The sequence below is a fragment of the Thalassophryne amazonica genome, chromosome 16 (genome assembly GCF_902500255.1).
Source record: "Thalassophryne amazonica chromosome 16, fThaAma1.1, whole genome shotgun sequence".
NCBI classification, from domain to species: domain Eukaryota; kingdom Metazoa; phylum Chordata; class Actinopteri; order Batrachoidiformes; family Batrachoididae; genus Thalassophryne; species Thalassophryne amazonica.
Window position 1 is genome coordinate 82490727 of NC_047118.1, and position 12570 is coordinate 82503296.

At 39.5% G+C, this 12570-nt stretch overlaps 1 protein-coding gene across 1 annotated transcript in view; it reads left to right on the forward strand.

Moving 5' to 3' along the window:
- LOC117528774 (myosin-11-like) overlaps positions 1-12570 on the forward strand; it is a 392454-nt gene that overhangs the window by 313986 nt on the left and 65898 nt on the right. The window contains 1 exon segment of the mRNA XM_034191402.1: positions 9689-9912. Within this exon segment, the coding sequence (XP_034047293.1) occupies positions 9689-9912 (224 nt within the window).

Consider the following 12570-nt stretch of genomic DNA (forward strand, 5'->3'; position numbering starts at 1 on the left):
GATGAGGATGCTAGAGACATATGGATCATACTCAGGATATGTACTCATATTAATAAAACACAAGTCATGTCATTTAACTTTTTTCCAGAGCAGACTCTCCTGTCCAAATACAATTTAATTGGAATTCCACTAGCATAAAATATTTGGGAGTAAATTTACCAAAAGATTTGTCTCAAATATTTGAAATAAATTATAGACACATAAATAAGGAGATATACAATGACGTCAGTGCTTGGAGTCTGCTCCCTCTTGACTTCGGCAACAGAAACAGATTATTAAGATGATTCTCCCAAAACTATTGTACCATTTTCTTGCTTTACCTATGTCCATACCTGAGAAACAATTCTGGGATTGGAATAAACATATTTCGAGATTTATCTGGCTCAATAAAGACCAAGGGTTAGGTTTTGGACATTACAGTTGCCGAGGGAGAGAGGGGGGTTGGCTCTGCCTTCTCTAAGGGATTATTATATATCAGCACAGGTGAGATATTTGGTTTGTTGGTGTAATCCATCCTATTGTGCACGATGGAAAACAATTGAGATGTCAATCAATCAATCAATCATGTCTCTGTCAGAAATACCAATTCAGTCCAGACTGGGGTTTGCAACTCATGAAAAGGAATTCTCTTTAACAACTAGCCAATGGGTTACTCTAACACTAAAAGTGTGGGAGGAATTGGTTAAGAAACTACAGCTTCAGGAAGAGATAAAAGTCCTAAGATGGCCAGCATATGATCCAGAGTTTTTACCCGCTGCTCAGGACAACAGATTTAAACAGTGGGTATGGTGGGGACTGACCGCTACGTGCACATTTATTAAAAAGTCTGGACCAATTTCCCCTTTGACACTTGGTGTGAGATTTGTGGCCTCAACAAGCAAAATTATTTTAGATATTTGCAACTTCGTGATATATTGGTAAAAGAATAAGCAACTGTATATCAGAGACGTCTCAACTGTTAATATTTTTATTAATGCTTACAACCTTGGAAGTAACAAAGCTCTCATAAGCAAACTATATCAGGGATTAATTAAACTTAAGGGGAACTCTACAGACTATATAAAACAAAAACGGGAGAAGGAATTAATATTGGCATATCAGAGGACATGTGGACAAAGATCTGAGAAACACAATTTACAACAACAAACTCGAACAACTTGGCGGGAATTGTGCTGGAAAAAACATCATCACTTCTTCATAACACCTAGACAAAAGTCTAAGTTCTGCACTACTCCTGCTGTGTGTTGGAGAGGCTGTGGGGAGGTCATGGCAGACCACGGACACATATTCTGGTCTTGCCCATCTATACAACTCTTCTGGTTGGAAGTAACAAAAATATGCTCCAAAACCCTGGGCTTTGATATTGATTGTTCATTTGTATCCATGTACTGGGATATCTCCCTGACGAGGGGGTCACAGATGATATTTACCTTTTGAAAATACCTCTTGGCATCAGCTAAAAAAGCCATTACAAAATGCTGGTTGACTAAAGACCCTCCCACTATAAGCCTTTTTCATCTCTATAGTAGAGAGCATTAAGTTGATGGAAGCTATGACTTATACTCTGCGGCTACAAGGAGACCTGGGAAAGAGACGTTGGAGAAAATGGCTGGACTTTAAAAAGAGTGTGACAGTAACTAGAGAATATGTATAAAATGTATAAAATCTGTTATCTTTGCATGGTTTGACGTGTTGATTCCCTTTGACCTCACAATGTTGCATTTGTTTATGTTTAAATATTTACAAATAAAAGTAAAAAAAAAAAGAAACAGCTTTTTTAAAAATAATAAAATAGTTGCTGTTCAAAGAGCCTTTTATTTAGAAGTAGGTGATGTTCTGCTTGGATTCTCTGGACCAGATGAAGGTTCTCTTCTGCAGTTTTGACCTCTCCTTTTCTCTCAAAATTCTTGAAAGGGTAGTTGTAAAACAGCTAACTGATCATCTGCAGAGGAATGGTCTATTTGAAGAGTTTCAGTCAGGTTTTAGAATTCATCATAGTACAGAAACAGCATTAGTGAAGGTTACAAATGATCTTGTTATGGCCTCGGACAGTGGACTCATCTCTGTGCTTTTTCTGTTAGCCCTCAGTGCTGCTTTTGATACTGTGACCATTAAAATTTTATTACAGAGATTAGAGCATGCCATAGGTATTAAAGGCACTGCGCTCTGTGGTGGTTTGAATCATATTTGTCTAATAGATTACAATTTGTTCATGTAAATGGGGAATCTTCTCACAGACTAAGTTAATTATGGAGTTCCACAAGGTTCTGTGCTAGGACCAATTTTATTCACTTTATACATGCTTCCCTTAGGCAGTATTATTAGACGGTATTGCTTAAATTTTCATTGTACGCAGATGATACCCAGCTTTATCTATCCATTAAGCCAGAGGACACACACCAATTAGCTAAACTGCAGGATTGTCTTACAGACAAAGACATGGATGACCTCTAATTTCCTGCTTTTAAACTCAGATAAAACTGAAGTTATTGTACTTGGCCCCACAAATCTTAGAAACATGGTGTCTAACCAGATCCTTACTCTGGATGGCATTACCCTGACCTCTAGTAATACTGTGAGAAATCTTGGAGTCATTTTTGATCAGGATATGTCATTCAAAGCGCATATTAAACAAATATGTAGGACTGCTTTTTTGCATTTACGCAATATCTCTAAAATCAGAAAGGTCTTGTCTCAGAGTGATGCTGAAAAACTAATTCATGCATTTATTCCTCTAGGCTGGACTATTGTAATTCATTATTATCAGGTTGTCCTAAAAGTTCCCTAAAAGCCTTCAGTTAATTCAAAATGCTGCAGCTAGAGTACGGACGGGGACTAGAAGGAGAGAGCATATCTCACCCATATTGGCCTCTCTTCATTGGCTTCCTGTTAATTCTAGAATAGAATTTAAAATTCTTCTTCTTACTTATAAGGTTTTGAATAATCAGGTCCCATCTTATCTTAGGGACCTCATAGTACCATATCACCCCAATAGAGCGCTTCGCTCTCAGACTGCAGGCTTACTTGTAGTTCCTAGGGTTTGTAAGAGTAGAATGGGAGGCAGAGCCTTCAGCTTTCAGGCTCCTCTCCTGTGGAACCAGCTCCCAATTCAGATCAGGGAGACAGACACCCTCTCTACTTTTAAGATTAGGCTTAAAACTTTCCTTTTTGCTAAAGCTTATAGTTAGGGCTGGATCAGGTGACCCTGAACCATCCCTTAGTTATGCTGCTATAGACGTAGACTGCTGGGGGGTTCCCATGATGCACTGTTTCTTTCTCTTTTTGCTCTGTATGCACCACTCTGCATTAATCATTAGTGATCGATCTCTGCTCCCCTCCACAGCATGTCTTTTTCCTGGTTCTCTCCCTCAGCCCCAACCAGTCCCAGCAGAAGACTGCCCCTCCCTGAGCCTGGTTCTGCTGGAGGTTTCTTCCTGTTAAAAGGGAGGTTTTTCCTTTCCACTGTAGCCAAGTGCTTGCTCACAGGGGGTCGTTTTGACCGTTGGGGTTTTACATAATTATTGTATGGCCTTGCCTTACAATATAAAGCGCCTTGGGGCAACTGTTTGTTGTGATTTGGCGCTATATAAAAAAAATTGATTGATTGATTGATTGGTGTTGCTGAAAAGCAGAGATATTTTCTTTCGACTGGACTTAGTGGTGTTCAGCTCATCAATGGAAGTTTGGTTGTCTGCACAGCAAATGTTCCTGATTGGGACAAATAAAAATATTTCTTTAAATATAAAGAAACACTAAACAGTTTATATATATAAAAAAAGGAGGAAACACGATGGAAAAAAACGCCCAAAAAAATAAGTTATTTAAAGTTGAGCTTTTGTGGTGTCTGAAAAAGCTGTCGCTTTATTTGGTAAAAATAAAAAGACTGAACCATTTACAAATTAAAGTGTTCACTCAGATCAACTGTGCTAAAAGGCTCGCTAACGTTAGCTGATCATTAAACCTTCACAGCAGTTCAGTAAACGTCACTTTTTATTTTTATTTTATTCTTACCTCGATAAAGCTGCAGAACTAAACTCCGTTGGTCAAACTGGGACTTCACATATATCCAAAAAGTGGGAGATTTCGGACTGAGTGGGTTTGCCTCGGTCTGCCCAGTGATGATGCCTGAAGGCCGGCTTCTCCGTGCGGGTCAGCCCGCTGTTGCGGTTCGATCGATATCCCACCAAGTCGACAGTCCTCCCTCGGTCGGCGTCACTCCGAAAAGTATCTGAAAAAAAAGCTTTTCCTGCTGTTTTTTAAAGCTTTTTTTGTGGTTCAGGCGACGCAAATTCAAGATGGCGATCGCTGAACTTTTTTCAGGTTGTGGAAACAGCCAGAGTGTGACGTGGCAATCTCCGTCCCCCACCCCCCTTTTTTTTTTTTTGCCACTTCCAAAGCGACGCGTCTGACATCATGCGTCGGATCCGTCCGACACGTTGACGGATTGGCCTGACGTATTCAGTGTGAAAGTCCCATTACTCAGGGACGTGTTATGGGCCTGTCCTAAATCTCCCACTTTTTGGATATATGTGAAGTCCCAGTTTGACCAACGGAGTTTAGTTCTGCAGCTTTATCGAGGTGAGGATAAAATAAAATAAAAAGTGACGTTTACTGAACTGTGAAGGTTTAATGATCGGCTAACGTTAGCGTAGCCTTTTAGCACAGTTGATCTGAGTGAACACTTTAATTTCTAAATGGTTCAGTCTTTTATTTTTACGAAATAAAGCGACAGCTTTTTTCAGACACCACAAAAGCTCAACTTTAAATAACTTTTGTCTGGCGTTTTTTTTCCATTGTTTTTTTCCTGTTTTTTTTTTCCTTTTATATATATAAACTGTTTAGTGTTTCTTTATATTTAAAGAAATATTTTTATTTGTCCCAATCAGGAACATTTGCTGTGCAGACAACCAAACTTCCATTGATGAGCTGAACACCACAAAGTCCAGTCGAAAGAAAACATCTCTGCTCTTCAGCAACACCAACAGAGGTCAAAACTGCAGAAGAGACCTTCATCTGGTTCCAAGAATCCAGCAGAACATCACCTGCTTCTAAATAAAAGGCTCTTTCAACAGCAACTATTTTATTATTTTTTAAAAAGCTGTTTCATTTTATATTTTAACAATAAATGAACGGATCATTAAGAATGTCCACGAAATCAACGTCCAAAGACATTTGCACAGGTAGAAGCTAATCACTTATTGTGCTCAAATTCATATTTTAGAAATGACTCTGTCCTGATAACAACATTAAAGGCAATTACAGATTTTGGCGAAATTACAAGTTGAAATGACCATTAAAAAAAAATCATCATAAGGTTTATGTCACAGAAATCCTACTTTACAATCACACTGCAGTCATTGTTAAATTATTTCCTGTTGCATTTATAATAAACATTTGTATTTATTTAGTGTCTGTTTTTCTGGTTGAAATGAGATATAAATAATCTACCAGACTTAAAAAAAAATGTACAAGTTTCCATGTTATTTTATTTGTCTAAAAATAAATGTCCGAGGTTCCTTATGTTAAACAAGAAATGAAATAATCTGAAATAACAGGTGGTTTTAATTTACAGACAAAAGGTTTCTAAAGAACCATTTATTGATTTATTTAGCTATTTTAATTACAAGTGTTCTAAACTTTTTTTTTTAACAATAATCAGAAATAATGAGGGTAACAACAACAAAAAAACATTTCGAAGGATTTTCTTCAGAAAACTGCTCCATCAATGAGGAGGCCCTGTGACACATATGTTTTGCACAGATCAGATTCTACACCGTCCATTTTGTAGTTTTTTTTCAGTGGTTTCTGCCACCCGTCTTCCGTGTTTTGGCCCGACACGTCGTTCCTATTGGACAACGCAAAGGTATGTCACAGCTCAGCAAGTTGGAAGTTGGATTGGATTGAACTTTGACTCCGTCAGCCTGCTGACAAGTGGCAATGTGCGCTCCCGTCAGATGCGTCGGTTTAGCTCGGCTTTTGACGCGATGCATCTGACGCATCTAAAACGCAACGCGTGTCATTGAAATAATGCTTTTTAGACCGATTTTTGACGCATTTGACACATCTGACGTATTCAGTGTGAAAGGCCCATTACTCTAATCTGACTGCTTTTTTTGGTAGCAAGTAATCTAACGCATTAATCTTTCCAAATCAGTAATCATATTAAAATTACTTCTGAGTCACTGTGCGTTACTATTATTTTTGTATTGTGGGCCGATCGCAGGTTTAAAACAGGCGTTCCCGACAAGATGCAGGTGGAGGTCTGAACTGTCCACTTTCAGTGAACTGCTGCACCGAGCTGCATCCACTGTGCAGCAGGTCCAAGTTGAAAAACAGTTCTCTCTCAAAGCGCTGTGACACTCAGAGCTATGGTTTTAAAAAGACATTTTTTTTCCCTTTTTTCCTTTAAAACTCTGTGCCGCTCTGTGCATGCCCTCGTTAAAAACAGCTGATCTGCAATGCGAAAATAGTAACACTTTTTTGTCCACACAAATGGGCCTAAAGTCTCTGAGGATGCCATGACGTAAAAAATACTGATAAAACTTACCTGTCAATCTGGTCGAGTTTTCTGCATTAATAAACATTATCCATTCTTCCTGCTCAAACAGTAAGCCAGGGGAGAATCCATGCGGGAAGGGACCATGGGCAGGTTAGGGTTGGGGGGGTTGAGACATGGTTCCCCACAACAGACCCAGATTAAAGTTTGACTTTTGAAGACATTTTTCCCCAATTCCAATGGAGTTGGGACATTGTGTAAAATATAAATAAATACAGAATCCAATGATTTGCAAATCCTCTTCAACCTATATTCAATTGAATACACCACCAAGACAAGATATTTAATGTTCAAACTGATAAACTTTTTTGTTTTTGTGCAAATATTTGCTCATTTTGAAATGGATGCCTGCAACACGTTTCAAAAAAGCTGGGACAGGGGCAACAAAAGACTGGGAAATCCACAGATGAACAGGTTAATTGCAAACAGGTGAGTGTCATAATTGGGTATAAAAGGAGCATCCCCAAAAGGCTCAGCCGTTTACAAGCAAAGATGGGGTGAGGATCACCACTTTGTGAACAACTGTGTGAAAAAAAATAGTCCAACAGTTTAAGAACAATGTTTCTCAATGTTCAATTGCAAGGAATTTAGGGATTCCATCATCTACAGTCCATAATATAATCAGAGGATTCAGATACTCTGGAGAACTTTCTACATGTAAACGGCAAGGCCGAAAACCAACATTGAATGCCCATGACCTTCGATCCCTCAGGTAGAACTGCATTAAAAACTGACATCATTGTGTAAAGGATCTTACCATGTGGGCTCAGGAACACTTCAGAAAACCATTGTCAGTTAACACAGTTCGTCGCTACATCTACAAGTGCAAGTTAAAACTCTACCATGCAAAGTGAAAGTCAAACATCAACAACATCCAGAAACACCGCCGCCTTCTCTGGGTCCGAGCTCATTTGAAATGGACAGACGCAAAGTGGAAAAGTGTGCTGTGGTCTGATGAGTCCACATTTCAAATTGTTTTTAAAAATCATGGACGTCGTGTCCTCTGGACAAAAGAGGAAAAAGACCATCCAGATTGTTACCAGCACAAAGTTCAAAAGCCAGCATCTGTGATGGTATGGGGGTGTGTTAGTGCCCATGACATGGACAACTTACACATCTGTGATGGCACCATCAATGCTGAAAGGTACATCCAGGTTTTGGAGCAACACATGCTGCCATCCAAGCAACGTCTTTTTCAGGGAGTCCCTGCTTGTTTCATCAAGACAATGCCAAGCCACATTATGCACATGTTACAACAGCGTGGCTTCACAGTAAAGAGTGCAGGTACTAGACTGGCCTACCTGCAGTCCAGACCTGTCGCCCATTGAAAATGTGCGGCGCATTATGAAGCGCAAAATACGACAACGGAGACCCCGGACTGTTGAACAACTGAAGTCATACATCAAGCAAGAATGGGAAAGAATTCCACCCACAAAGCTTCAACAATTAGTGTCCTCAGTTCCCAAACGCTTATTGAGTGTTGTTAGAAGGAAAGGTGATGTAGAAGTTGCTTTTATGAATATCTATCACCCACCAGGTAACCCTGGGGACTTTCTGGTCTCTGCTTTTACAAAACTGGTAGAACTAAATGTCAGGAACTCTTGTTGGAGGTGATTTCAACTGTCATCTAAACCCAATTATGGATAAATCTCTTCAGGGTAAATCATATCTTCTACCCCAAGCCAAAGCTCTTTCCACTTTATGTGTGGAGCTGGACTACGTAGATGTGTGGAGGACACAACATTTAGCAGACAAAGAATTCACTTTTTTCTCCAGAGTGCACTCGTGTTATACGAGAATAGATTATTTTTTTGTTCCGAACCGTATATTACCATCAATCTTGTCCAGCTCGATCGGTAACATAGTCATATCTGACCACGCTGCAGTCTTCATTAATTGTAATATTGGGAGCTTGTCCCCTCAGAATAGACGTTGGCACTTCGACGACTCCATTTTGTATGATCACAAATTCATAACTTACTTTACTGAAGAATTCACACAGTTTTATTAATTAATATACCTTCTACAGATAATTCGTCATTACTTTGGGAGACATCAAAGGCTTATTCAAGAGGGCTCATTACTTCATATACAAAGAATAAAAGGCGTAGACAGGCTGAACAGAGGACGATTTTAGAAAGTAAACTGAAACGTGCGGAAGAGGAATACCTTAAAAATCCTCCGCATATAAACTATAAATTGCTGCTCTCCGTTCATCACTGGATTGTCTATTGACAAAGGAAGCAGAGACTAAAATTAGATTCGCAAGGCAAAGGTTATATGAACATGGTGACAAGCCGGGGAAATACTTAGCATATTTGACAAGGAAGAAATCAGACTCCCAGGCTATTTCTTCGATTAAAGATGCAAATGGAAAACAATTTTTTGATACTGCCACAATCAATGATGTCTTTAAAAAATTCTATGAAAATCTTTACAAATCTCAAATACATATCAACGCTCCTGAGTTAATGGATGCCTTTTTCTCCTCTCTTAATCTTCCTAAATTGACTGAAGACCAGAAGTTAAACTTGGATTGTCCCATATCAAAAAAGGAGGTGTTGGATGCCATAAAAGAGTTGCAGGCAGGCAAAGTAGCTGGGCCAGACGGCCTTGGTGCTGAATTCTATAAAGAATTTTGAGATATACTAGTTGACCCATTGCTTAATATGTATAATGACTCTTAAGAAAGGCCTGCTACCTAGCTCTTTAAGAGAGGCAAATATATCCCTTATACTGAAAAAGGATAAAGCACCTGAAGACTGCGCCTCTTATAGGCCAATTTCTTTATTGAACGTGGATTTGAAACTCCTTTCCAAAATTCTTGCGAGGCGTCTCAAACGTGTACTTCCCTCTCTAATTAATAAAGATCAAACAGGTTTCATTAAGGGTCGTAGCTCGCATAACAATGTGCGCAGACTGTTGAAAACAATCCAGTTTTTCAATCAAAAATCAGTGCCTGGCATAGTGGTCTCACTCGATGCTGAAAAGGCATTCGACCACGTTGAATGGTGCTATCTGTTTTTTACTTTGCGGCAATTTGGTTTAAGTGAAAATTTTATAAGTTCGATTAGGCTTCTGTATAGAAGTTCTTACTAATGGGTTGCGGTCCCCCAATTTTTGTGTTTTGAGGGGGACTAGGCAGGGCTGCCCCCTCTCCCCTTTACTTTTTGCCCTGGCAGTAGAGCCGCTAGAGGAGGCGGTGAGAGCCCGGAAGGACATCCACGGCCTGAGTCTAGGACAAAGACAGCACAAAATCACTTTACATGCTGATGACGTTCTGGTTGTATTGACCCAACCTGAAATATCTGTGCCCTCACTCATCAAGACAATTAACAAATTCAGCGACATCTCCGGTTACAGAATCAATTTTAATAAATCAGAAGCGATGCCGCTGGGCACTTTAAAAGAAAAACCTCAGGTCCCTTTTCCATTTCCTTTTAATTGGTCTGCAGAGGGCTTTGTCTATTTAGGGATTAAGATTACATCTGCTTTTGATCAGATATATAAATGTAATTTCACCTCTCTCTTTGAGCGCATCTTCAAAGGGGGGACTTGATCTCCCAGACATAAGAAAGTGTCAGCTTAATGCCCTTATGTGTGTAGCGGCGGACTGGGTGGAAGAACCTGTCTCTCTCTGGCTGATATAGAAAGTTCCATGTCCAACCTCCCTCTGAAAAATTTACTATTCCTGAAAAAAGGTAAAATTCTAAAAATATCCTGTAGTAACCCTCTCACTTTATGTACTGTCAGAGCTTGGCAAATAATTCAAAAGATGGAGGGTAGGTCTGACTTAACATCTCTCTTCACTCCGTTATGTGGCAATCCCCTTTTCCGGCCTGGGACTTTGGACTCTGGTTTTCCTGTGTGGGCAGAAAAAGGCATCTCTATCCTTTCTGATTTGATGGACGGATCAAACCTAATGTCCTTTGACCAGTTAGTAAATAAATATGGAATTCACAGACGTGACTTTTTTCGGTACCTGCAAGTGAGAGATTATATCCTAAAGAACACAACTATACTTGCCAACCAAACTGTCACCGACTGTGAAAAACAATTATTTCAGCCTAAACTTAAAAGCTCTATTAAGATTTGCTATGGTTTATTAAGAGAATATGAAGGCTCAGATTTGGCTCATTTGAAGGGGACATGGGAGAGGGAGTTAGCTTTGGTGATCAGTAACGAGGCCTGGAATGAAACCTGGGAGAACGCAGGGTCTTTGAGTGTGTGTAATAGGGTAAAAGCAATGCAACTTAAGATTTTGCATCGTGTCCATATATCTCCTTCTCAGCGTCACAGATTTAATTCAGACCTTTCTCCGCTCTGCCCTAAGTGTAAAACAGAGGTGGGTAACCTCACTCACTGTCTTTGGTCCTGTAGAAAAATACAACAATTTTGGTTTAGTATAAAAGGTGAATTGGACAAGATCCTTTCTATTATTACTGAATGTAACCCATTGTATATGTTGCTGGGAATGACAAATAACATTAAGAAGAAATGTGAAAGACAACTTTACATGATGCTTACTTTCTGTGCTAGGAAATGTGTCCTCTCAAACTGGATTATAGACAAAGCCACATCAAGAACACAGTGGCAGCGGACTGTTCTTGAATACATTTCACTGGACTTCCTAATGAGTAAGCTATATAATAGGGAAGATGCGTTCTATAAAATATGGGACCCTTATTTGCGGTATGTTGGTCTGGATTTGGCAGCTATTTTTTTGCGGGGCTTTCTGTGATATACAAAGGTCATTTTACCAATAGTGGAATGCCCGTGATTCCTTTCTAAACTTTTTTTTTTTTTATGAGTCTGGCACTTTTGATTTTGAGCTGGGGTGTTGTTGTTGTTGTTGTTGTTATATATTTGGTTCTGTTTTTGTTTTGTGTAAAAAGAAAAAATTAATAAACATATGTTGGAAAAAAAAAGAAGGAAAGGTGATGTAACACAATGGGAAACATACCAAGCTTTTTTGAAACATGTTGCAGGCATCCATTTCAAAATGAACAATATTTGCACAAAAACAACAAAGTCGGTGGGTGGGGGCGGACCGTTCGGTTTTCGTCACCAGTGTCCCGTCGAGATGAGGTGCGTCGCGCAACTGCACATGGGGAGATTATGTAACTCGCTCGACGTGCAACTGCGCATGCGCATTTTGTGTTTTTTTTTTTGTTGTTTTTTAATGTCAATTTTTTTTTTATTAATTGTATTCAGTGTATTTATAGCCTAGTAAGTAAAACATTTTCTGTATTTTACGTTAGGCGCATAAATGTATGTATATGTATATTTTGCCTGTCTAAATAAGCTAACTCCAGGTTAAAAATACTTATCGTTTTATAGTGAGTAGATTTTATACATTATTACGTACGGATGAACAATTTATACATTTACTTACCCATCAAAATAAGCGAACTTCATCAAGTAATTTTTTCAGTGCACACATATGCAGTTACGCGAGGAACCTCATCTCGACAGAAGACCGGCTCTAAATGAAGCCCCTTTATTATTTCTGCTGTTTTAACAGACCACCACCGTCACAGCGAAGCCACGCCCCCTCCACTCTGACAGCTTGTCAATAAACTCAGTTTAGGTGCTAAACAGAAACTGGACATTTTGTTGCTTTTCAAAAGGTTTCACCACTAAAACAAATGTTTCTTTGTTTTTTCTCCTTCCTGGATGAGTGAGACCTTTGGAGCTAATCCACGTTTTAATAGCACGTTTTCAGTCCCGCAGCAGCCTCACGTTCGCTCCTCTCGTTTGGTGACATTTCAGACGTGTTGGCGACACAAAAAAAGTAACACATTTATATAAGCGCTCACAGGCTAACAGCTCAGCTCGGCCTGCCGCTCAAAGATAAAAACAAGCTCCCAGAATCATCTTCAAACAGCGAACACTTACAGGTGAGCGCGGAGTCCGCTTCAGAAAACACCGAGTTCTTCTCAGAAAGAATGCGAGTAAAACACCGACACCAAGTTAGCAGGAAGTGAAGCCGAGGACGGGGAGGAGTCAGTGCC